We start from the raw sequence: 27,830 nt of genomic DNA on the forward strand, positions 1-27,830 counted from the left end.
GGGGACCTAAAAAGAATTATTTTTTAAAGATCCTGATATTCTACAATATTACTGTTTAGTATTGTGATTGTTATGTAATAAAAATATTTTCCAAAAGCTGTGGTGTGTTTTATGCATGATTGTAATCACAAGGAGTTTGGTTGAATGAGGTCCATATCTATTTTTGTGATATGAAAAGAGCTTATGATGTTTTTCTTAGCATGGATAAATTATAGACCTACATACGCATAACAAAACCCTGTAAAACAGAAAAGAGAATTTAAAAAATCACAATTCAAAAACTGAAAACTTAATACTAATAATTGTCAAATATTTCAGTTCAGCCCTGTCTGATGCCGCTAGAGTTTTCCAAATTAAAATGTGGCCTAGTGCATCTTGATTAATGTGGATCACACACTTACTTAACCAAAAATTAATCTTTGTGTATTTGGTATCCCCCAATAACCCCCTCATCCATTACATATTCACCATCCATGTGGAAGTCTCTTATCTGACACCTGCTCACCTGTTTTATCACATAGCCTGGAGGAAAACATCTGGGTAAATATCTGGCCAAATGCTCCTGTTTTCATTTAACTTCACTCCTCTTTGTGCAGCTGTAATGTGGATTCTGAAGACATCAGTCTGTCCTTAATCTATAATCTTGATTATTGAAAAAAAAATGCAGCTCTTTATTATTTGCTATTCATTTATTCTTGACAAGCTACTTATCTTGCATGGATAAATCTGCAAATCTTTTAAATCTTTTTGGCAATTTAAAATTATGCTTCGTTAATAACAATAATAATAATAAATAATAAATAAAATAATACAAAAAAATCCAATATTTTTTCTTTATACTAAGAGACATATGTATATTGCCATTCAAACACAATAAAATAAAACTTCTTTCTAATCTTTCTCTTCCTGGTAACATCTGGCTTTCAACTTGCTAGGTCACAGTAGAAATGGTTTGGCACCCAGCTGGTGTTTTCTAGATGGCCTCACCTGCCAGAATCCTCAACAACACCACAGTTATCTGATGACAAACACCTCCATATGTCATCAGCTATTTCCTCTTGTGAACGTTTTATTGCCGGCCAGCCACTCTGCTGCAACCGTAAGTCCATAATAATCATGCAAGAGATTCCCTAGAGGGTTTCACTGTCCAGCTTGAGAACCGCTGAAGCTTCTGTGTTGCTCATCTGTCACAAGCTTTCTGGCTTCAACACTATTGACAACACCTCTTTCCAGGTCGGCTCATCCACCAAGCACCTGATACCACAGCTCTGACACCAAACAAGGCAGTCATCTCACTGCAGCAGAAATGTCTAAAATGACCAAAAATGACAACAGCTTGATTAGATAATGTTTCCCAACTAAAGGATTAGGATTTCGAAAAAAATATCAGTCTTGTAGACACATGCAGCTCGTGAAAACAGGCCACAAACAGACATTGCTTCATTTTCAGTGGTCAGGAGCTGTTTTGGAAATCAGCTATAGCGACCGGCCAAGTGCTGGTAAAATATGCAAGTGGCTCCTAGATATGTTTCACTTACCAGGCAAAAAAACAATGGAAATCTTTTGAAAGGCTGGTAAATTTTGGACCCCAACAGCCACAGTGGCAGGTAGACAAAAATTCTTATTTCCAACCCAGGTCAGAAGCCAAAACGCTCAGGGACCACTAGTGTAAAACAAGGTCAAGAAGCTCTTAAAGAGTGGCTAAATTATTTATTTCTTAAAGTGTTATGTGATTCTGTAGCTTCCCAGCAGTGTTCCTTGTGAATTCATATCTGAAAATTCCAATTTAAGGTAAAATAATGCATATATTAGCATTGAAGGCATATTTTCCAAAGCCCATCTAAAAACATTTTTCCACATGACCTGATGTAGTTTCTGCATGAAGATGTTGCTATATAAACTAAACATGTGATATCAGTCATACGCTTTGAGTTCGGAGAAGCGGACAGGAATACCTACACAGAAGCTATGAAATGTACTGCAGTGGACACCATGTTGTCTGCTGGTACCTCTGATCGGTCTGTATTATTTTGTGATTTTTGGAACCAAACAAACATAACATCTACAGCAGAGCAATGCTTCTGAGCCCCAGTACAGCATGCATGCTGACCACCATCTACTGTAGGTGATACACTGACTATTGATCTTAAAATGTTTATGTATATAATATTTATGTCAAAATTAGTTGAAATGCAGCATTAAATTAATCTCAATGTGTGTTCACCTGTTTAAAAAGGCTTAATGATAATAAAATAGCACCACTGCCAACCTCCGAGCTCAAAATTTACATTTGAAAAACAGGGAAAAGAATACAGATGGACTCGCCCTGAATTTAAATATGTATCTATAATTAGCAGCTTGATTCTTAATGTAGTATTACTGCTTTTTACAAAAACTACTCCTAAAAAAGTCTGTTCCCTTTTATTTCCTTCAAAGTCTAAAAAAATGGAGATCAGATTTATCTACCTTCTTGCACAAAAGGTATTCACTAAAGACAGTGGAGGTATAAACCCAAGCTTGTCATCATCAGTGCTGTCTGTCATTTTCTTAAATCAGAGTAATCTTGGCAGTTTTTGCAAATACAACTTGCATAACAATTTAAATCACATAACCACTGAACTGCATGCTGGTTGATTGATGCTTTTTTAATTGTAGCGTGCAGCAAATTGCTGGTAACAGGTGGAGATTTTGAAGCAGTTTACAGTAACTCACTTCAGTCCTGCACAGTGCCTCACACACTCTTCCACCTGAGCACCTATAACGTGCCAGAGCACCAGAACAACACTGTGAGGCAGTGACATAAACTGTACTGAACAACTGTGACCCGTTTCTACTGCCACCTTTTTTAGCTGCTTTGTTTGAAGGTAAACATTTCCTATTTGTAAGCTCCTTCTTTTAACACCTGCTTCTCTTTTCCAATGCCAAACGTCTGACTAAGAACTTCTTTTAATATCAAGTCTTTCATTATCTTTGCTTACTTATTTTTGTATTACAGCAGATTGGGGACAAAAGTATACTGTTTCTACCTTTGTTTACCCAAGGGTTCCTCACCCTCTTTGATCACTATTACTTATGTTTATAACCTTCATTACGCAACTTTTGTGAAACAATTGAAACAGGTAAACTAGCATTACTAGTACACTGTATTGAAATGTACTGCATTTAAAAAGCAAACAAACAGGGTTTTAAAGGAAGATTTTACTCTCCCAAATTACCATTTAGTTACCCACTATTTGTGAAGGACACTTTGTTTTTCTTGCATGGCTTGCTGAATCCAAACTAGCCCATTAAAACACCAAAATCACACAAAAACACAAACAAAATACAGATTGAGGCAGTGGTAGACCAGTAGCTCCAGTGTTCATCAAAATAAAATTACTGTTTTTGTTAATGAAGTCTGACTTTTTAGAAAGCTTAGATAAGTTTCACTTTTAATTTAGTTCCCAGTCCAAAAAGTCTGTTTGGGAAGTACTGAGTACTGACTTTTGATTTTTTTTCCAATATTGAATATTGTATGAAATTAAAATAATATGGGCCTGCAGGTATTTATAACCTCTCTAAAACCTCATCATCCACATTCTATCTTTTATTTTCCAAACTTGCATCCATCGCATTCTCATCCAAAAAACCCCCAGCTAAGCTCCGACTTAATAAAAAAATAGCATTATTATAAACTGATATCAAACTTTAATGTATCTGAGCACTTCTCCTGTGTCTAAATGTCAGCCCTGGAGCAAATAAGTCAAAATTGCTTTCAAAATATAGAAAGTCACACTTTCAGCAACTTTTGTGTGCAAGTATCAGTTTCTTCCTCTGCAGAAACTTGAGGAAAGTCAACTCCAACCTTTCGCCAGACAACTTTATATATATCACTCTACCTGAGGCTGTCTGCAGCCCTCAAGACCTCTGTCACTGTGTGGAATATCACAAGTTAATGAAACAGTCATGGCATGTGCTATGAAAACTGTGAACGACGTGAAAAGGAATGTTACAAAAAAAAATGGCTACACTAGAGACAACAAAATTACTGGTTTCTTGCTTCTTTAAGCACAAAAACACTAACATCTTTAGTGCTCTGTGCATCCACACTGTTACAGGTTAAAAAAAATACAGGTGACAGGGCAGCGTATCTGACAACGAAATTACTCTGCCCCCACAATCCCATTAAAGAACATCGCAAAAACAAAGGGAAACCAATAAAATTGTTAGACTGCACAACAAAAGTTAATGGTAACAGATGATGATCCTGACCTTGATTCAATTTATCGCCAATCTTTATAACCTCGAGAGACATACGGAAATTGGAAAAAGAACAATAAGTCAACATCTATTAATCCCTGTAGCTTGAATGCGATGGGGCAGTCTGAACAATCCCGCGGCTTTACAAAAATTGAATTACAAAAAACCGGAATAACAATTCTGAGAACAAACAGTCATTTTTTAAAAAAAAAACCTTTGCAGGTTACATTCAAACATACAGCACGTCATTTTCTTTTCCCCAACATCCACAACTGGGTAGTACATCATTTATTATATATACAGGTTTCCCTGAGCTAAGCGTATGGCTGACTATTACAAATCCCAGGTGTGTGTTACATTTTGGATTAGACTCCCTATCCAACATGGTAAACTAAACCTCTTCGGGTAAATCCCCTGCCTTCACAGGGTCAATGACAGGTCTTTATAATCCTGTTCCTGTAACACATGATCTCCATTCTCTGATATGTAAAAACTGAGAAGACTAATTAACACTTTTCAACAGCTGAAAATGAACCAATGAAACGTAAACACAATCAGGAATCTCCTCTCCTCTCCTCTCCTCTCCTCTCCTTTCCTCTCCTCTCTTCTCCGGCCTCGACAAGCTCCTCACATTCACATAATTCCTCAGACAATCTTTCTGCTGATTCAGGTGTTTTGAAGAGAATCTCAGTAGGAAAGGTCAGACTCTTAATGGTAATGCAGTGGTGTGTGATCACACACTCTTCACCGCTCTTATCTTACTGTAGCACGATAAAGTAAAGTGGCCCAGCTGCAGATTAAGTCACTGCTGCTAAATGCAGTTCATCACGTTATCATTTTACCACACTGCTGCAGTTTATACAGTGTACGTTCAAATACGCCGCGTGCTTGCACATGCATGTGCCCTGGCAGATGTGTGCGAATGTGTGTTACTGTGGCAAACTCCAGAGTGAAATTGCAGCTGGACTGATCAAACATCTGCACAATGTGAGAGGCATACATTCTCACAATTAAAGGATTATAGAGGAGAGAAAAAAATATAATCAGGAAGCAAACTCAGAGAGACCGTGTGAGGGGTAGGAGTTAGGGCTGTTGGGATGAGATGACCCAAATTCAATCCCCAAATTATTACAGTGAGAGCTATGTTTTTCTTTATTTAGGACTGACCACAATGGAAAAAATATATTTTAGCCTTGAAGGGACTATACTGCACATTCTGGCATCATGTCATATTGATATGACATAATATCATATATGATGATATAATATATCATAATATGTAATGTTATATATGATATAATATTTCTATTAGAGATGATTTATTGGATGTCATGTAAAGGGATGTGAAATTTTGTTGACCAAAGCTCACTATGCAATTTTAGATGTGTATTTCTTACTGTTATTGTTAAAGTAGCTATAATAATTACTTTTCTATTGTTTATATATTATATTATATTAACAATGTGTGTTACATGTCACATACACACTGTGTGACACAAAGTGCAGTCACCCTGCCTGCAGCCTCTCAGCCACCAAGACTCCTGCAGAGCCTCGCCACAGCACCTCTTAGAAATTAATGTAAAGGGTTTTTGGAGCAGCAGAAGGCCCTAGAGGTGTGTTGCACAGGCCCACTGGTGAGTGGATATGCCCTAGTGTCTGCCAGCCATTGCACCAACTATGGGTCAAATAGCACCTGCTAACTTGTGCATATCCTCTGGTATGGAAATGGCTAAGAGGGGAAACCCTGACAAAAAACATGGCTTGGACCCCATCAGGCACTTCAGTGTTTTTGAGGGATAGCTCTGGCAACTCCTGCAGCTAAACTGACACCAAATGTATTAGTTCAGTGTTCCTTTAGATCGCATTAGAGAGGCTGAGAGGGGAGCACTGCTGCCTGGGCAACAAATGGCCTCAATTTAACTTGCCCATGCTTCCTGTGACCTGGAGAGGAAACTCCTGCAGTGGAGGCACAACATGGAGCGTCAGCACTACAGATGGGTGTCAGGGACATGCTTCAGATGAAAGGAGAGATGCCCAGATCTTACTGGACAGCTACCGCCTGCCTCAAGCTGGGCAGCCCCCAGTCAAATAAGTGCTGTCCTGCTACAGCCTACCTGCTTCACTGGGTGCATGAAGCTTATGGATTTATAAAAATAAGCGAGCTGTGAATTTGAGCACCAAACAAAACACTATAAAGATGTCAGTATGCAAGACCTCAAGTCTTTCAACATCAACACTTTCACCTAAGAAAATGCTGCTCACAACCATCTCTACTTGCAGCAGGCACTCTGCTGACACACCACCTTGTCTCAACACTGAGAAGTAAAGAAAATGAAGACAAGGCATCAACAGGAGCAGCATTCATAATGGATCACATGACTCTTTGTATGTGAATAGGGTCATTTGTAGTGTCAAACTCAGAGAATTATTACCAAACTTATGACCCAAATTGGACTTACATTACCAGGTAGCCAGAAACACAAACCTCATCTTCACTTCAATGTGCTTGTTTTCTGCATGTTGTATCATCTTGCTGAAACACTGCTTTTATGTTGCAAAAACATCATCATCCTCATCATAACATTATCATATCATCCATTTCCTCAACACACGATATCAATCTTGTTGTCACTGCATTTCATGAGAATGTGTGGGTGAATGGGTGTGATTTCCTACCTTGACAAGTATTCTCCCGAGCTGCCGTTGCTCTGTTGTACATCCATACAGTTAGTAGTCCCAGGTATGAGTGCCAGCGCAGGATTCTCTTGGGCTGCACTGCCTACTGCCCTCGCCACCACCTCCACTGAGTCGTGTACATAGTGATCCATAGAAGGGGACCCCATGACCCCGTGTGCCAGTAGCCCCAACGGCAACCCCTCTGTTCTTAGCTCAGCCACATTCTGGCTGTCCCCCAAAACCCAGTGAAAGTCAGGGAGCGTCATTCGACTAGCCAGTGTCCACAGACGCCGCACCTCCCGGATCTCACATCCGAATGTCACCACTCCCTTTGTGGATGAATGCTCTCTTAGGGCCTCCAGTTGCCTCATGAGAGCTTGCTGCTGGTCTGATTTAGAGGATGAAGTAGACGAAGAAGCAGGGGATGAGGCAGCGGGGGAGAAGTAAGGCAAAGACGATGACAATGATGATGCCTCCGCTCCTGAGTGCGATGATGAAGATGATGACAAGGTTGAGGTGGTACTTGTCAGATTGACAAGAGTGCCCAGTTGAAAGCGGGTGTTGTTTTTGATGAGGAGGAGAAAGTCGCTAATGTCCCATTCCTGACAGAGAAGAATACTGATGTCCCACCAGCCATTCATCATCAGCAGGGTAGAGAGGAGACGGGATGGCGGGGCCTCCGTGGTCCGCATTGCCACTTGGAAATGGAGAGGATTCTGTGGCGAGATTGCAAAAAGGGGAACAGGTGAGTGGGCAAGTAGTTTGGACAGGGAAAAGATGGATTAAGGGGAAGACATTAAAAGAAGAATGGATGAGATTTGAAGAAAGAGCATTGGGAATGGGATTGGAGAGATGAGATAGAGACGAGGGACAGCTGAATAAACAGGAGGAAATGGAAGAGTAAGGGTGATGGGAGTGATAAACAAGTAGTGATGGGAAGGTCAAAGGGTTAGTGAGGGTCAGATGGATTTCATAGAGCGTAGAGAGATAGGAGAAAAACAAAGGGTGTTTTTTAAATGATTGCTATAGAAAGGAAGGGAGAAATTAGATAAAGAAAGGCAAAATAAGGACAATAGAAGGACAGTGGAGGGGGAGGTTAGATGCAACTTTAGGGGAGAGGGTTAAAGAGGTGTAGAATAGGAAGATAGGACACCAGGAAGGAGAAACAGATGAAGCAGAGCGTAGAAGAGAAGAAAAAAGAAAAGAAAGAAAGACAGAAAGGCTATAAATTCGACAGCAGAATTACTTTCTCTCTTAGAATTCAATTTGTTCCTAAAGAACAAACACAGTCTGCTGGATATAATGGATTTCAGTCTCCACTTACCTGCTCCCATGAATATCATTATTCACATCATAAGAAATACACTACATCTATTTTTATGTGCATGCTATTTGTATTTTAAGCAACACCTAAAACCTGAAGAAACTCCACGGTGCTGTTCACATACTGTACTTCGGTTAAATCCACGTAATTCAATTCACACCTCTATTTTGCAATTCATGAGTTTATCGGTTGATTGATGAGGCCTGGACAGATCAATGGGTACGAGCATGGCAATGGTGTGATTTCCACCTGGATCAGGAATGATAAAAGTGGGGTCTCTTAGTGGTGTCAGGTGCTGCACTGAAAACCATCCACTGAATGACTGAATGTTCAAGAGAGATAAGAAAATAAGAAACTTGATTATGCTCTGTTTTGTACTTTTGTACTTTACAGAAATCGTAAAGTTAATTCTGAAGTAACACTTATGACTGATGATGTTGAAAGAGTGAATAAAAACAAATTCTTGGGAGTGATAATATGCCATAAACCCTGTTGAAAACTATTACAATTCTGCACAAAACTGAGGAAATCTTGTATCAAAAGTCATTATAATTTATATATTGATTACTCAAAGTTTGATACTGACATATGGGGAAAAACTTACAAAACAGCACAAATCCAACCTTTATTCTGCAAAAAAAGAGACATAAAAATGGCCAAAAAGACTGTTGATCAATTAACCTTCTTAACCAAGTCAAGCACTAATTTTCATAACCAAATTAAATAAACTAAAATAACTTTCTGTAAGGTTAAACCATAATCCTGGAAGTATCTGGAAGAATCCTGGAAAACTGTGGGTAGGTTAATTGTAAGTTGTTGTCTAAAACTGTGGAAAATTACCAAATGGGTCCACTGTCTCCCTCAGTGCCGTTATGATCAGACCAGTGCAGACTTATTGCACTCTACACATACAGTCCATTGCACCTACAGGATTATAGTAAGCCAAAAGATCAGAGCAGATATGTTTCAAAGTGGGCACAGTCATCCCCAAAATACTGAGCTGCCAGTTTTGGTTTAGTCCAGCTTGGCATACTGTCCCCAACATACCAGTCACCCAGGCAATCAATCTGTCATGCACTTGCTTGCATGCAGTTACACAAACACAGAACTACACACACTTAAAAGGCCCTTGGCGACTCTGTTTAATTGACTTTACAACTTTTCCACAAGCTTTGCACTTAAAGTCCATTAGATTAATCTATTGGTTAATTTCACATATCCCATTAATCACTCTACCCAATGGGCATGCAAATCAGACAATTATTATTCATCTGCTTATTGCATGTGCATGGAAAGATTATTGCCACTACAAAAGCACCAACAAAAGCAATACTATGTGTTTTATTTCAGTTTTAAAAGTCCTGTTTCAGGGAAAGAAATGGTAATGCAGTCCACAGGGCATCAGACTCTCACCTCCTCTCATCCCCCAGGAGGATTGGGGGATTTATTCTCAGCTGCAGCACTTCTGCACTGTGATCACCACAAATCTGTAACCCCCTCTTTGTTCCTCATGTAAATAAACAGGGAGAAATTTGCTCGCAAGTGCGGCTGCCTGCTCTCTTACATAAATACAGAGATCCGCTGCTTTTGATGCACTGGGAAATCCCAGCTTTGTTGTCACTGTGCTCTCTTTCATCACTCTTCTCTCTTCAGATTTTTTTTTCAGTGACTTCCACAGCCAAAATACATTTGCTGGGAATTTTTTTTATGTGAGGAAACTTGCAACCCTTGCTGTACGGTAAAACTGCAGGGACCGGCAGAATCATGAGCCAGTGGACAAATCAAATAAACTAGTAATGACTCAGTATTGATCTTTTCTTGATTAGATTATTCATTGTTGGGAAAGTGTGAAAACTGATTAAAACGGGTTTCTGGTTTTCTTTTACAAGGTTGCTAAAGTTTTCTTAAATAAACATATAGAATACTGTCCCATCTGTGCAATATCTTGAAATGCTGCATAAATTCCTTTGGGCTACAATTGCTGTCATAGCAAGAAATCCCTACAGCCCCAACCCCCAACTCCATGTACACTCATAGCTTGTAGCCTTTCATCTTACTGGCCTCTGTGTCACTGCAAGTGTTATTTATGAAGGGACAAAGAAAAACTCCACTAACTCTCCCCATTGTCAGCAAAGCCCTATCAGTCATCTCGGGACATAATTACTCCAATATCCTAATCTATCCTAATCAGTGTAATCTACAAATTAATTTACCAGCATCTAATTAAAAAGAGAATTCCAGGCTTATTGTGTGTACCAGTGTACACAAGTGTGTTTTAGAAATCTTTGTTAGTAGAAATATGCATCATGAATACCATCTCTAAATTAATACTACCACCCCCTTATCAGAGAGGCCTGTTGGGTATATGAATCATGTGAAACATAGAAATTAGACAAAATTATCATGAAATAGACCTCACTTAAGTCACTATTGAAAGGTGGGTCATTTTAAGTTGCTGCATTCCAAGTGGAAGTGTCCGTCAATACGTCACACACTGCCTGTCAGTCTGATTGTTGGTAAGTTTTAATGTGTGCCTGTTGTTCATTTTCATCATGCCCTCACTTGAAAGATCAAGACAATTTTGGGTTGCCAGTTATTTGAAGCTTACAAATTAAAGAGCTAATTGTGATTGTTGACATTGACAAACTCTGCTTAGTGGCATTCAATATGACCCAGTTGTGAGACAGTAACTGTGATGAAGTTGTTCCAGAGCCAATGACACATTTGCCAACAAGTTCTGACTCCCAACTCATCAAATACAGACGTCTGGTTCAACATGATCCCATCCCAACTTATCATATTTTGCTACTTGGGTAGAAGCCCCGGCATTAATATCATGATGCCAAAGCCAGCCTTTTGCATTGTCTTTACAAACAAGGGTATCTTGGTAAGATGGGTTTGGCTTTTAGGGTTAGGCATCAACACTACTGGGTTATGGTAGATTAGATCTAGGAAAGACTCATGGTTCTTCAAGTTACATCCTTGACTTAAAATCACGTACTTAACAAAACTTGAAGACGTCCCTTAAAATACTTAAAGTTGACTTGGTTTCGCATTGGACCAGAACACTGATCTCCTGGGGGGAAGGCCCATGTTTGATAGAGCCATACACGACCCCAACCTGCATGCTTACATGAACTTTTGCTCCTTTTAATACTTCCTTCATTATGCCAGTCAGCCCATCTGTCACATGATCACAGACTTCACAATTATGTGTGATATATACCTATTACTGGCTTATGATTACATGGCTTATATACAAATTCTGGTGCAATTCTTTTGTAGGTAAAGGTACAAACAGTGCAGATGAACTGCCTGTGATGCAGTTATAGTTGCACCTTTAAAAACAGATGCAGTCCACTACAACAGCACTAACCACAGCCTTAGAAATTACCATAACATTTAATCATCATCTTTCTGATACCATCTGCAAAAACTGAACATGATAAACAAAGGTGGAATTTAAGATTTTTGTACACCAGATTAGATTGTACAAATGTATCTAATCAAGTGGCAACAAGAGTGTCTACCTCAGACATCTATAATTCAATTTGCTTCACATTCCACATATAGTTTTGGATATATTCCCTTTAACATAATGGGAATAATAGCAACACTTTTAATTTTTATGCAGAGAGCATACATTTGTACATAATTAGATCAATTAGCAACAGATATTTGCATATATGCTTCAGGCTGTCTGTGAGGATGCTGTATCTTAATTTCCCTCAAGCTCTAGTGTTGTGGGCCAGCATGGGATAGATTTCTACTTTGAAACTAGTTCCTCCTATCAGAGACAACTGGTCTTTCCCAGGGAGTTTCCTTTCCCCGGGAGTTTCTCAGTCCAAGGTCTTTTATATGCTAAATTTTCAACCCTTTGCTGCCTCCAAAGCCTCTCACCACCTACTCCCAACCCACCTAGTCCCTTTGCTCTGAGGTCACTTTATATTTTGGTCCATAAGCTCCATATTCTTATGCAGCCTCATCATTCCAACACTTACATAACATAATGTGGGAAGAATACAGTGCCAAAGGTTGCTCACTGGTTTATTAGATTATAAAACTTTTAACAGTGAACTTTATTTAACCTTAACTATAAGACTGCAGAAAAAATAGGCAAAGGTCAAACAAGGTCACCAAATAAACACCTAATGAGATCCTCCCAAGAGATTCAAAAAGTTTTTGCAATTTGAAAACTCTGTTTCGGGGATATTGCTGTCAGCCTTCAGTTAGGATTTGCTAGAAAAACTAGATTGAGTCAGAGGGGAGTTAAGCCATCTCTCCAAAAGTCACACATGAGCACTGCGCAAACTGTGTGTTTGCCTCTCTATAGCTGTGTAAATTATTCCATCCATCCATCCATTAATTAATCAATATTTGTCCATTGGTTTGCCTGCTATCTATACCTGTTTCAATTTTAAGAACCATTTTGAACTTTAAACACCTGCTGACTACTTACAGCAAAATGCTTCCTTGTGCAAAGAGCAGGAAATTAGATATTACCCTGAAAACACACACACACACACACACACACACGCACGCACACACACACACACACACACACACAGTTACTATAGTTCAGTAGGTGGCAAGTGTCCCAGAACCCTTCAGTCTAACTAATGGTTCGGATGTGTGTCTGTGTGTGTGTGTCTGTGTGTGCGCTGTACGAAAAAAAAAAACAAAAAAAAACAATGATGGTCTTTGCCCCTCCTCGGAAGGTTGTGCATGGAAAGTCAAAAACACACACACTCTTACTGCTATTCAGTACTCATTGATATGCAATAACTGTCCTGTTAGTGCCACATAATTAAAAAGGTTTAAAGTATATAGTTACATTACACATTCTGTGTATGTGTCAGAGTGTGGGTGTGTCTACTTTACCTGTGAGAGCAATTCCTACCTGCGCACACACACACACACACACACACACACACACACACACACACACACACACACCACTCAGCAGATGTACTTTCTAGACAATGGTTATTGATGAACCATCACAGTGATTAATTTGGAGTGTTTACACTTTTAACTAATTCTTTCTCTCCTTCTCATTCCAGCTGCAAACTCTACAGATAATCTTCAATAAGAGTATTTGGCACAAAAGCAGCATTTCATTTCATGAAATTCACCACACTCACTTCCTGTCTTCTACAAATTGTCAAGGTTGATTTTCGTCAAACATGAATGCGACTTTTCGCAAACCTTAACCAAAGAAATTGTACTTGTAGAACCTCAACCATCCATCCATATAGGAGACAGATCAGAAAATGTTACAGCATTTTACAGTTATTTTTTCCAGTTTGTCTTAATGTTTTGGGAGAGGTTCACACACTAGCCCTAAGCTAAACAACACAGAAACCACTGACATGTTGATCCATTTAATAGTTAATTTTGAAAAAATGGCATGCCAAATAAGTGATTAATTTTACACAATAGTTGCTCTTCATTAAAATAAAACATATTGGTTTTATATATATATATATATATATATATAGATATGTTGGCCATTAATGGATTGAATCACCAGAAGCCACATATATTATCACAATACCTTAAGACACAATACAATACAGTTACCATATTAAACATGTTGCAATATGCTGAGTATTGTGTTAAAATATACTGCAATATATTGCAATTTATTTGCCTTTCTTCAACTGCAAATTATGTGCCCAAAAGAAAACTTTGTCAACATCCATTTTTATCCAATAAGATTAAGTTGTCAGTCTGTTAATCTCACTTAAACATTTTTATTTCAATAAAATGTATCTAGTGGACTGAAAAAGCTATTAATTATTTTATTCTAGTAGTCTACAAACTATTGATAGTTTGTAAAATTAAAAAGAAGAAGAAAACACTTACACTCCCTATGATACAATATTGCCACAGGAAAAAAATTGCAATACTATGCTGTATCAATTTTTTTCCCTCCAAACCTATGGCCATTGGTTTTTTAAAAGATGATAATGCCACTGGAGACTATATTATACTTAATGACTAAGCTCCTATTATAATGTTTCCTGCCAAATGGGTATATTGTTTAAAGAACAGTATACTGAAGTCCAGCCAAAGCCATAGTGAAGTCATTTGGAGAACAGGTGGGGAAGACCAATTTTCACCTCACTATAAAAGCAGTGAAACACCTTTGAAATTGTCTAGTTGACTCCCTGTATGCTCTTCAGTGTGCTTTCACTGGAATAGGCCAAATGCCAGAAGTGTTATCCAACTTGCTCTCACTTATGGGTGACTCTGCAAACATGGGTTTTTTCTTGTACAGACACAACAGCAGGCCAGAATCTTGTCAGATATTTGACTTCAGATTGATGGTATAAGCATGAACTGTTTGAGCTGGCCAGTTGATTCACATCTCAACATGAAGTGTAATTAGGATTTATGTGATAATTACAAGATGATAGATTGAAAAGTGTCAGTTCATGGTGTCTTTGTAGAACATCAATAGATGTAAGCACAGCTTGAGGTTAGAGCTGCAATAAGTTCTTTTCCACACTGTGCTCTATGGTGGTGAACTTCTGTGTACACACTGGAATGCTGAATACCAACAAAGCGTTTGTTTGTGCAAATATACCTGAGGGCATGTGCTGCTGGGTGCACATAGCCTTCAATCAAAATTTTACTGGAAACCTTGTCTATAAAAGAAGAAAGAAGACACTCTCCTGCTTCTTTTCTGCACAGAAACATCGTGTGATTTTGTAGATCTCAGCACCATGGACAGAGCCTGCGTGTGCTCTCACCACGCTCCTTAATTTTGGTTTCAGTTTAAAGCAACTGCTGTTTTTCTCACTTTTCCCCAATTGTGTGAAAATCAAGATCATCAGCTTGTGCTGCAAATTATGTCGCCACTTTGGCTTAATTTGGGCCATTTAACCAAGGGTGGTGAAATCAATACAGAACAAAAGATGAAAAGAAAAGAAAAAATGTGCTTCATCTGAAATAATGCCTAATACACAGGAGGAGAAGGGAAAGGGACAAGAGGAGGAAGCGTTTCCCCTTTCAGCCTCTGGCTAATGTGGGCCACTGTTGGCACATAGCACCACCCCCAAAAAAATCCACCTGCGCATATTCACGTTTTAAAAACTGAGATTTATGTGAAAATTAAAGTGCTTTGACTGCGTTTTTCTTTATATAGCCTAACCTCTGCTACACTTCGAAACGATCCTCTGTAGCTGTATGCAAAGTGCACCATTCAACAGTTAAAAGCAGCTCAAATTTAATTTAGGAATAACTTTTTCTTACCTCGCTGTGGCGCGTAAACTCCCTCTGCACAACGCTCACCACTGGCACCTGAAGCGCAAGTGAGACGAACTCCAACTTGACAAAGTCGTCCCGGTTCCGTGGAAAGGCGATCATGGCGGAAACCCCCTGCACGATCACAGTGTGACACACGCTCTCCAAGAAGGAGAGCGGGTCCTCGCTATCAGGGCTGCCCGTAGAGGAGGAGGAGAACGCGGGCAGCTCGCCGAGTCCGGACCCTACAGCCATGACGAGCTCCAGGGTCAAATTAAATGGCAGCAATCCGGCCCGGTTGAGGGACTCGACCGCGAGCAGGACCGACTCTCGGGGTGCGAACACGCGGTTCTCCCTCGAGGTGTTCTCCTCCCTCTGCCGCGCTTGGCTCTTATTCTTGCTGGTTCCCCGCTGGCTGTTAACGCCGCCTCTAGTCCTGAGACTCGCATATCCAGGCGCACCACTTGTTTTCACCTGCTTTTCCAACTCCACCCGCCGGTCTCCGCTCCCTGTCAAACCCCTGACGCTGTCCCAGTCCTCAGTACCGCTCCCCGCGGTGGCGGAGAGCAAGCGAGGCTGCACGTGCAGAGCCCCGAGCCGAACCGTGTGGCCGATCCGTTTCAGCACCTGGCACGGCTGAGGGTGCGAGTGAGCGCACAGCGGGAGAAAGACGAGAGCGCACAGCAGTAAACATAATGGTGGCGAGACCCCGGTGCCTGCACGAGCTGCCGGGCCATTCATCATCATCATCGCCACCGTCTTCATCATCCGCGCTCCACAGCTGCACCGGATGCCCCGTCCAACCACAGAACGGCGGAACACCGGGGCCGCTCCGTTGGTCCCCTGCGTGTGGCCCTGGTGCGCCACTCAGACCAGCTGCAGCCCCAACAACTCCAGTTCCGACTCCGGCTCCAGCTCGCGGCAAACTTGTGCGTTTCTCCACGGACACAGACAACAGGCTGCTAAGGCGCGAGATTAGGCAGGAGCCGCGCACAAGCAAAAAATGATCCCCAAAAGTGCTGTTTTTCATCTCAAAAGATTTTCATCATTCACGCCTTTTGATTACTAAACAGGTCGTGGAATCCAACGGTGAAAATTTTCACATATTCCAGTGGCAGAAAAAAATCTCAAGCAGAGTGTGTAGGCAAGCCCAGAGGAGGAAATATCGAAAAAACAAAAAGGTTAATGCGCATCAAACACATTCCAAAACAGTGAAATCCACCGCTGGAAACAGCTGATGGCTTCGAAGGAAAATTATCCAATTATTATCCAGAGCGCAGGAGCCAAAATACATGACTTCGTCCCGGTATTAAAGATGAAAAAAGAAAAAAAAATGTTTTGGTTTTTTTTTTTTTAAATCTTTAAACAGCCGAGTAGAAGCTTTTCAGAGCGCGCGCTGCTTGGCTCGAGTCAACCTCTGTACCAACACTTGTACCGGCGAGACCTCAGCACGAGAGCGCGGTCCTCTGCGCGCGTTCCAATAAGATTTAACCCCGTCCTCACTTTACCCCCACCCTATCCCCTTCAACAGAGTCTGGGCTATAGGTTATAAATGAATAAGTTGCGTAAGGCAAGACAGATCGACAGATAAACCAAACACTCCTGGTGGAGAAGAAAAGGTAAATGACAAATCATGGGGGTGGGTGAAGGGGGAGCTCCTGCATCATATCAAATGTCTTTATGTGCTTTATGTCTAGAGCAACAAATCTTAGATTGTCAGCATGGAATAGCAGGCATAATGCTGACTGAATTTACTAGTACACTTTTAACATGCACCTCTGCAGCAAAACTTGACAGCAATCATTGATACAGAAATCCTGCAATAAAAACAGAATTTTTGAAGCTGTCAGAGGTGCTAACTCAGATTTATGCTCTTCTTTTTTACCTGTAGTTGTGTTTGCATAAATGTGCAAGGTGTTTCTAATGGTATTATGTGTGCATAAGACCAAAAGCCTAACAGCCTGATGCAATCCAGTACTCCACCCTGCCCTGTTCATACTAATGTGTCCAGCAGCTGTATTGCTCCCAGGTGTTGCACATTCTGTGGACTTATGGAAGTATGATAGGATGCATTCAAGTCTGCTGTTCAGCCATGGACGGATTATGAGACAATGGGGCCCCGGGAGCTGATATGCAAAAGGCACCACCACCTCTTCACACAGACTTTTTGGAGGTTTTGCCTATTTATTATTTTATTTTCTATTTTATTTATTTATTTGCTCATCTTTGTAGTCATGCATCATTTGTGGATTATGTCTTTGTGGTAACTTTATGTCTCCTTGTGGTTGTTTTGTACCATTATGTAGTTTTGTTTGGTTCCTCCTTGCAGTTCCTCTGAAACTCTTCATGTTATTTTGTGTCTCATTATGGTATTTTTGTGTCTCTTCACGGTTGATTTGTCCCTTTTTGTAGTTTGCGAAATCTCTTTGCAGTTACACCTACACCCTTTTCCTATTTTTATAGCTTCTCCTTGCAGTTCCTTTGAGTGTATTTGTGGTTGTTTTATCACTTTTGCAGTTTTTTGTTTTTTCCTTGAAGTTTCTATGAGTCTCTTTGTATTATTTCTATCTTTTGTTATTCTGTGTCTTCTTTTGCTAGTTTTGTGTCATTTTGAGTGTCTTTGTGGTTGTATTTTGTAGTGTTTTGGTTTCTCTGTGCAGTTCCTTTTAACGTCTGTGTTTTTTTGTCTCTTTGTGATTGTTTTGAGTCTATTTGTGGTCAGATTGTGTCTTGTGGTTGTTTTGTCCCTTTTTATAGTTTTTAGTTGTATCTTTATGTATTTATTCATTCATCAAATTATTTTTTGTTTTTTCGTTACAGCTCCTTTGAAAATATTTGTGATTTCTGTCTCTCCATAGTCATTTTAAGTCTTGTGTTTTTGTGTATCTTTGCAGTCATTTTGATTCTCTGTTGTTGTTTTGCCCTTTTTCATAGATTTTTTGTTTCTCCTTGCAGTTCTTTTGAATATCACTGTAGTCTTTTTGTCTGTCTTTGTGGTAATTTTAAGTCTTTGTCCTGTCAGTATGTGTTTATTTGAAAGACATTTTACAGATGAGGGCCAGGGGGCCTCTGGGCCTCTGCCTGATTTGCCTGTTCAGTAATTCATCCATGTGGTCAGCTATCAAGGTTTTTGAAAGCAGAGTTAATCTCACAACTGTAATTTTAAATACACGCTCCCACATTTTGCTACAGCATAAAATATCATCCTGCAAAATGTCAAGATGTCCTCTCAGCTCTCTGTCCCTTTTTAAAAGCTCAACACATGTCACAATTTAGTTTCAAAGGAATCACCACTGAGCTGGGAGGAAAATGGTATGATTTGAGGGCGTTGATTGTGAGCATGTGTGGAGAAGGTGGCAGGTTTTAAAAGCAGCATAAGCTCATTTTTCATGCATAATCCAAACATGTCAAAAAAACCCTTACATTGTCCAACACCTTGAGGAGGATTTGTGAGATGTTGCTGTAGATTTGGCCTTCAGTGTGTGTGTGTGTGTGTGTGTGTGTGTGCGAGCGTGCCTGCGTGTGTGCAAGTGCTCAGCCAATTTAGACAGCCACCTGCTCCTAAGAGGATTGTTTTATTTAATCATTTCTAAGGACACCCAAATAGATCATTAACAGCTGCAGAAGAAGGGGACTGTGTAACTGATGTGCTGCATGTTGCCGTGATAACCCACAGGTCAGAGGTCACCATTGACCCAATCAGCAGCTTCAGTTTAAATAGCGACCCAGATTAATGATTGGATAATGGTCTGATGTAGATTAATGATTGGCTAATGGTGCGTCTTGAAATGAGAGGCCCGGCTACCAGGATATTGGAAGATCAATGACCCTGATCGATCTGATGCAGCGTGACCTCAGAGGATGAGATAGAAGGAAAAAGGGAGAGACAGAGAGGAAAGATTTTGACAGGGGGGGAAGAGGAGGAGGTGGTGACCAGAGGGGACTTGGGGAGGAGAGGAAGCAGAGGTGATGAAGAGGGAAAAGGATAGGAAGTAAAGATGTAAGTGGGGTGGGGGGGCGAGGATGAGAGAGAGGAGGAGATGATAAGGAGGTGTAAAGACAGGAGAAGAAGACAGAGGAGAACAAATAAATGAAGACTGAAGAATGAGAAGCGATACAAGTGGCTGCTTCAGCTGCAACCTCCTTAAAGAATCGAGGGTATTACAAATACAAGAGTGAGATGTTTTATTGAAGAAGACAAAACAACAGAGGAAAGGGAAAAAAAGGAAGAAAATTGCATTGAGCGAAAGATTCAAGGTGAGATTTAAGAGTGAATCTTTGAAAGAGCCATCATAGTTGTTGTTGCTCCAAAAAAGCAATTCCATTTTTTTTCCCTTTTTGCTATTACATTTTGCACTGCATGGAGGAATAGGATATCAGGCAGCTGTACTGTATGCTGCAAAGGACTTTCAAAAAGGCTTCAGAGTCAGAGTGTTAATTCTAATTCCAGCTCTTGATGAAAAGACAGTTTAATCACACAAATGTCAAAGATTACCTCCGCCATTTGAATTGAGCTCATTGGAGAAAGTTCACTCTTTTAAAATTTATTTTCACCATCCTATCCAAGCTGTTTCACCATGGGCCTGTCCTCAGACATTTTAGGGACTGTATGAACATTCATGAGGGGTGTGAGGGAAGGGAATTGTCATTTTTATTTTTCATGAAGTGAGGGCAGCATGAATTTTTGGAAGAGCAGTTTTATTCCAGCCTTCCCTTGTGAGATTTACTAAACTAAGAAGAGATCAAATAATAACATCAAAAAGACAGCCTTGTGTTCTCCATGGGTCATAACATAAGGCGTGTTTGGCCATATCACATCAAAACATTCCTGCCTCTGGATCACAGCTTTTATTTTCACAACCTACTTGTAGCTAATAGCACCAATATAATGATTTTGTTTAAACACAATACATGTTGAGCTTTTTAGTTATTGATTGAGCATTTTCTCTGACAAAAATACACATCATCTAATTTCTCTGCATTTCACTTTATTCTTATTTGAAAAAGAAAAGGGAATTGTAGGTTATATATTTAAGTTTTTTTTAATAAAGTGTTTGCCTATAATTCAAGTTTAGCATCAATGTGTTCTACTAATGAGTGATGAGAAATGAAACAATAAGAATGGATGTTTAAACTTTGGAACATTACTAATGCGATCAGTTCTCAACACACACAACTTTGTTTCTTCTTCTACAGTTAGCTTATCTGCAAGGGAGGCTGGACCCACTCATTCTATGAAAGTTGCTCAGTGGTGCATGATGCCAAAAATGTTCAACTGCTGATTATAAAAGTAATCAGATTATCGTCATTGCTTCTGCATCATTGAGCCCATAGAGCAGGCGCACTTGAGAACTCCGCCGGAAGAAGTGGATACTTCCAGTTTAGCGCTCCACTAACTTGAATAGGGATTAAATTATTCAGCTGTATGGATTTTCTAGACTTTCAAAATGTGATTGGACTGAATGGATATGATTTTGCAAAGGCTGTGATGCTCAGAAAAATGTATCCACCAAGGATGATAACAATTTATTGACGTTCGACTACTTGGTTAAGAATTGAATCCAACATGTGAAATATATAATCGATCAGTTGATCGGCCATGCAGTGCTGTCAAAGTATATGCAATATGTTTCTGTGAGCTTTGACTGAGGAAAATATGGATTTGGTATTGTTTGACATGAGTAAAGTTTTTTCTTATGTCTTATGTCAGCCCAAAAGCTTCACTTAAGGAACTCGGAAGTTGTAATTTCAGTGTTTGGCCAATAAGAAAATTGGCTTCAAAGCTCGGCACATTTCCTGGGGCCTCCTCGCACAAAGCTGCCTCACTCTCTCCTTCAGGATCAGTTAGCAGTGGACATGAGACATTTTTCAACAAGAACTTGTGTTTTACAATTTGTTCTAAAATCTTTGGCTAAGCTGTCTGGTGGAAACAACACATTTTCATTCAGTCCCTTAAGGAAAAGAAATGCCATAGTCTCATCATTGAGAAACAATGTGACTAAAATACCATTTAACATAAAAGTGGGAAACTATCCAAAACTAAACCTAAAAGCATTCTTTAAAACGTTTTCCCAGCACTTCCTTTGTCATTCTTACTTTTGTTGCTACCAGTCTGCCCATTCCTTCACTTTCGATTTATACATGTTTGCTCGTCTTTGCTTGTACCTGCCAGATCTGCTTGCAGCCTCATCCGATTTCACATGCCTGTGCACCCTCCCAGTTGGGACACATGTAAGTCTGCACTCTCTTTTGTCCCCGTCTGAATATCTGTCTGACCCCTTGTCTGATTGCATATTCATCTACGTCCCTAGTGTCTGCTCTGGTTGTCTGATTTGCTGACCATTTCCTTCACCTGTCTTCCTTCTTCCTCTGTCGGCATCATTGCGTAACTGTCTGCTTGTCTGCCTCCCTACCCGCCTGTCTCACAGTTAGTCTGCTCGCTGTATAGTGATGCTGCAGACTTCGCTGACCCTTACACCTGCCAACCAAATTCCTCCATGGTTCAATTCCCTCTCCAGCAGCGAGGGCTTATGAACAGATAAAACCTGAAGGCTCACACACTCAAAAAAATCAAGGTTAGAGCACCTATTAGACACACGCTTGATCACACGGGCCTAAATGTGCCGACACGCAGAGGTCACAAAGACTCAAAACTCTCCATGCATACAGGTAAACTGATTTACAGGAGCAAATACAGCTAACTAACTAGCTAACTGCATTCTAAAAAAGCTTAAAAAAGTCATCTAGAGAGTGACAAAGCTGGTAACCAAAAATATATAGATGATTTGTGCATTTAAAGATAGGAATAATTATCTTTTATTTACATGATACATAAATGAAGTAACTTGAAGGCTCTATGATTAGGACAAAGGTAAAGATGGATGAGTGTGTTTGACTTGGCAACTTGAGTATAAATGAAAAACTCTGCCCTTGACGTCTGACTGACACATAACTATTTGTTTTAGTCGTGCTTGCATTGAAGCCTTGATACAGTCGAGCCAGCATGAGCAAACGTCTGGTTTTAATTATTTAATCCCCTCATCAGTCTGCTGTCACAGCCTCAAGCTGCTGCCATAACTTTTAAAGCGACTTTTTGCCTCCCAACTGTTCATTTTTTCCTCATCAAATAAAACTATCGTTCGGACAAGTTTTATTTTATATCTTGTCACATATGTCTTGTAACATCCACACACACTTTCTTCTTTGCTGTTCTCCTCCCTTGTGAGTCTCAAATGAAGAGACTTAGTCAAGCGAGACAGTTGGTGTTTGAAAGCAAAACAAGAAAATATTTCTGTTTTTTGCTGAAAAATCCATAATTAGGCGTGGGTTGAGTGATGAAGAGTGTTCGGTGGAAATCAGATTTATGTAGTGTATACAAATAAACAGTTTGAAGATTTTGATTTCCACCACTTCACACACAGCCAACATTCCCAGAAAAGGAAGCAGGATGAAGAAAAAGAAATGAAGGACTGATACACTTGCAATCAATCAGTCCACCATGGAGTGACTTAAGATTTTACAGCACCGCTCTGTCAAGGTCAAGCTTTCCAGCCACAAAACAAGAAATAAAGTGGTTTCCAGTAGCTTATCCATATGTTTTCATTATGCATTCAAACAACATTTTCATCAAACCATGTTTTTCTTTTACTCATTCTCCAGAGCTTAAACTATTTCAGTGTGCTACTTCTACTGATGAAGAGATCATGCAGCTTGTTTCACACATCACGTCACTAAGGAGTTCATTCAACATGTTAGAATGTACAGAGTGTATTACACCACACCAAGCACCTCTCATGTATAAAATCTTGAATAAAAGCTATCCTCTAAGGGGAGAACAATTTACATTAAAATCTATTCCACTAATTGCATTTATGCATGCTAACACTCATGATAATACTAGAGGAAAGAAAGTAAAAAAAAACATAAGAACATGGATAGATTACTGAACAGGCCGTGTACAGGCCCAGGGGCCTAAAGTGCCAGCCGCCCCTGGCTTTCAACTGCAAAATGTCAGTCAAACTTACATGCACAAACCAAGATGAGACTCAAAATAACCGCAAAGAGACACAAAACAACCACAAAGAGACTCACAACCACTACAAAAGGGGCAAAGCAATCACAAAAGCCCCTTTCCCACTGCAAAAACCCATAGACACCTGCTAATATCTGGCTTTTGTATGTTAAGGGAAAAGTTACAATTGGCATTCACATCAGGGTCAAATGACTCTACAGTAATCATGGGTATTTATCAGCTCTGGCTCCAATCAACGATGATGAAAATACAACACCTGGGTGAAATCATTCATTTTAGCTCCTTTACTGGCAAGATGCAATGACGCAACACAGCAAATACCAACCATCTCCGCCCAAGCAGCATTTAAACATCGTTCCAAATCAGTCAGCTCTGAGGTTGAAAGGGAGACTGAATAAGTAAGAGATACAAAAAAAAGGTAACCACCGTGCCATTTTCACTGGCCTTCATGCTACTCTCTACTGTTAACTAACTACTTTTCCGGCTTGTCTGCAATGTTGAACGTGACACACCAGCAAAAAAAACCAGAAAGGCATGCCTGTATGCTGCAAAGCTATGTAAACAGCTCTGGCTTACTAACAATGGGAAAGAAGTCCATAGCCTATTATTAGTGGGTTTTCCCATGCTTAAAAAAACTGTATACATGCTCAAATTTTCGTGGAAAGGGGGTAAAAGGGATGGAAAATGAGAAAAAAAAAGATGTGCAAAAAAGATGTGTAAAAGGTGCAACAAGATACAAAATTACTACAAAATGACAACAAAGAGATGCAAAGCAACTACAAAGACACACAAAACACAACAACAAAAGTAGGCTAAACAACTATAAAGTCTGTGTGTTTTGCTCCATTGAGGAGAGGTGGTGGGGCCCTCTGCATGTCTGTGCCCAGGGGCCCATTGTCCCATAATCTGCCCATGCATATTTGAATCCAAACAAAAATGATGTCAGAAAAGAGCCCTTTTATCCATTCTTTAAAACTGGCAAGGTATTAATTATCCACTCTAAGGTCACAGACTACAAAGATGCAGTAAAAATACCACTCTCAATGTGCAAACTGCAACACATGCAGTTTAATACAGCAGTGAATAAATAGCTCTCTGCTGTAGTGGAGGCTTTAGTGGAATCCAAAGAAGATAAGGAACAAGACTTTCATATAAAATGGCAGGTTGGGATGATTGGGATCCAGGTTCATAAATAACCTTCAGAGTTTGGAATGAGTCATCTCTGGGTCTTATACTCTTATTTGTGTTGAGACTGTAGCGTGAACAAGAATACAACATGACAAGATAGGCAGCGAGAATATTTGAGAGATTGGAGCTGGGACAGCAGCAGAGACCGGGAAAACACACGAGATGCAGACAGATTCCAGAAAAAGAGCAGGAGAACGAAAGGGGCAAAGTCTGTTTTTTTTTTTTTTTTTTTACTATTTCTGCTTTTTTTCTAATCTAATCAGCATTAAACTACAACAGCCCTTCACTCTAAAGCCCTTTTTTATCTCACAGACAGGCAGTCTTTGTCAATCCCGCTTTGGAACATTGCCCCAGATCACAAAACCCAGATTCGGCAGAAGAGAACAATACCCTTGTTTTCAGCCGGCCACCCAAAGGACAGCATGGTGCCACACAGACCAGGAGTCAGAGAGGGCTGAGTCCTGTTGTGCTGTCTCCTCTGCCTGGTCTTATTTTGTCTATTTCTGCTAAATATTCCATTGCTTCTACTTCAACCCTCTTCCTCATTTTTTCCAATTTTCATCTCTTTGTTTTAGAAACTGTCATTTAGTCGAAAGGTAGTAAAGACTCACAGGGCATGATGAATGCTTCAGCCAAATTATTGAACACTGTCTCACCAATATAACATAAAAATTAGGTCACTGCATTGCCATTTTACATAAAACGCCATGTTCGATCCCTAAAATGAGAGACCACAGATCTTCTTCAACTTCTGATTTGAAGCTCAGAACAGTAACAGGAGACACAAGACATCAAGCAATATTAACTGTGGTGTTTTCTGGATATTTTCAAAGTTTGAAGGAAGTAAAAAGACTGCAGGAAGTGGTTTAAAGCTCTGATTTGATGATCATAAGGGACACTTCATATACTGTATCTCTGACTGTTGCAGAAGCAAAGCGGTAGATTCAGGCAAGAGAGAAATGAGCCCAATTATTCATTTCCTCTCATCCATTTACACTGCAAGGATGTTAGAGTGCCTGAGTGGAGTCAAAGATTGTCTGTGAAAGTAGAATGAGGTCCAGGCAGGGCTTTTTTTTTTTTTTTTGCTGTGACCCATTTCTTGCCCTATCCCTCAAGTCTACCCTTTCTGATTTTGCTGCACCTGAGATACAAAACTTTACATAGGAGAAGAGCTGCACTTTGCACTTCACTGGAATTACGCTTTTCTGTGCTTCATGCAGGCGAATGTGCAAGGGTGCAGAGACATTGACATGGCCAGTCTTCACGACCTGTTGTTGAGATTTGAGAGGGGTGAGCCTAAGCTGTTTTGGGAGTCTCTGTGATCTACGGCTACCTATGACATCCCTCTCTGTGTTAGGCTTTACATTCATCTTTGGACAAGCAAAGTTGCATGCACAGCTTTAATTACAACACCCTTCCAAAAAGCTAAAACAGTGAGGTGCTGTAGTACAACGTTTAGCTGTTTCCTACTTAACGTAAAGTTACATGGGAGGAGGTAAGTAAAGTTATGGAAAGGGTAAAGTTAAGTAAAGTTACATAGGTACGGTTTTGGAAAAGAAACATGGTGATGACATACCTTCAAATGACTCCATTTATTTGGTTCAACACCATCCTCCTGGGAGAAAGTCCTATGTTTGTTTAACCCATCCACCATCCCAACCTGCCTTGTCAAATATTGGTTCAGAATGAGACCTAAATGCAGAGCAAAAAGGCAAACAAATGTTCAAACAAAAGACAAGCTGAAATGCTGATAAAACACCAAAAACAAGCATGTAAAAAAACTCAAAGTACAACAGAAATATAACTCAAAACTAACCTGAAACCAACCAGGAAAACACAAGGAACACAGGGAAGAACTCAGGGAGGAAACAGTGATGACTACAGCAGCAAACACAGACAAATTGACAAAGAACAAGGGTAAAGACACAGGTATATATACACAGTAAAGTAATCAGAAGAAGGAGACACAGGTAGAGTGGGCGGGAACATGGGTAGAGGGAGGGAAACACAAGGCTTGGTTTACAACAAGGGTGTGGGAGGGAACACGAGAGTGGAGCAAAGAAGATTAAAACAGCAAAGGTGTGCGGGGAAGACTGGGAACAGGAAAGGACGAATCTAACTGATAAAAGACAGGTGTGACAGAAAACAGGTCGGAAACAGACAAAAGCAATAAGAACTAATAACAGCGAAACCACAAAGGAGAGTGAGAACAGATGAGTGGACTGTAGGAATGAGGGACAGTTCAACAACATTAAACAGCAAAAAAACATAACAGAAAATCCAAATCCAAAGTCTACAAAATAAAACAAAACCCAGGATCATGGTACTTATGTAAACTTTCACTCTTTATATTACTTCCTAGATTCCTCCTGCCAGCGCACTGGTCACATGATTGCAGCCTTCCAATTACATGGGTTATACACACATTTCTGGCTCATGATTACATGGGTTTTATACATTGTGGTGCATTACTTCTTCACAGGTATGAACAGTGCAGAGAACAGCGGCACAATGTAGTTTCTGTTGTTCATATGAAGTTTCTGTCCAGTTACTTGGCCTCTGATCTTAAAAGCAAGAAATAGGTGGTATTTTAGCTACATACCAACAGAAGATCTTTTTTATGGTTTATAACTGTGAGTCTGTGTGTGCGCACTACTACACATTTATTGTTTATGGAGAGAAAAGTGCTTAAAAGGCTGCCCATTTCACTTTATAATGGCATCCATTTCAACACGTTGTAAGTGCACATCCAAAAGAAGGGAACAGACCATTTTTATTGCAGCAACTATCGACTGTTCCAGTGTTAGACAGAGATTTGTGTCCTTTAGGCATCCTTATGCCATGGTTAATGTGCCATTTTAACAACTTGGAAATAATTTTTACTGGATTACAAGTAAAGCATTCAGAATCTACAATCTCATCCGAAATGCCACATCATGATCCATACTGTGTTAGGTAATTGCTTTTGCAAACACCAGCAATACTCAATCAATAGCTCTCGCTCATCTCAGTGAGATGCTTATTACACCAGCTCATGTGCATTTTCATTTATCCAGCAGATGACACTGGCAGAGACAAGGGAATGCTAATATTGACACAGACCAGAAGCCATCATCCCTG

The 27,830-nt window shown here is 40.0% G+C and overlaps 1 protein-coding gene across 2 annotated transcripts in view; it reads right to left on the reverse strand.

The window, feature by feature from the left end:
* Positions 1 to 27,830, reverse strand: part of grin3a (glutamate receptor, ionotropic, N-methyl-D-aspartate 3A) — a 69,620-nt gene that overhangs the window by 37,549 nt on the left and 4,241 nt on the right. Inside the window, exons 2-3 of one of the 2 annotated variants that reach the window (XM_088070895.1) lie at positions 26,287 to 26,402; positions 6,916 to 7,631 (exon numbers count right to left, since the gene is read on the reverse strand). In XM_088070895.1, the coding sequence (XP_087927021.1) occupies positions 6,916 to 7,631; positions 26,287 to 26,364 (794 nt within the window). In that variant the 5' untranslated portion in view covers positions 26,365 to 26,402. Of the gene's footprint in view, positions 1 to 6,915; positions 7,632 to 15,499; positions 17,063 to 26,286; positions 26,403 to 27,830 lie in introns of those variants that run through there. The other variant, XM_042509602.2, reaches the window with a different exon arrangement.

The sequence above is a fragment of the Plectropomus leopardus genome, chromosome 20 (genome assembly GCF_026936395.1).
Source record: "Plectropomus leopardus strain MGB_pleo_1.0 chromosome 20, ASM2693639v1, whole genome shotgun sequence".
Lineage (NCBI taxonomy): Eukaryota > Metazoa > Chordata > Actinopteri > Perciformes > Serranidae > Plectropomus > Plectropomus leopardus.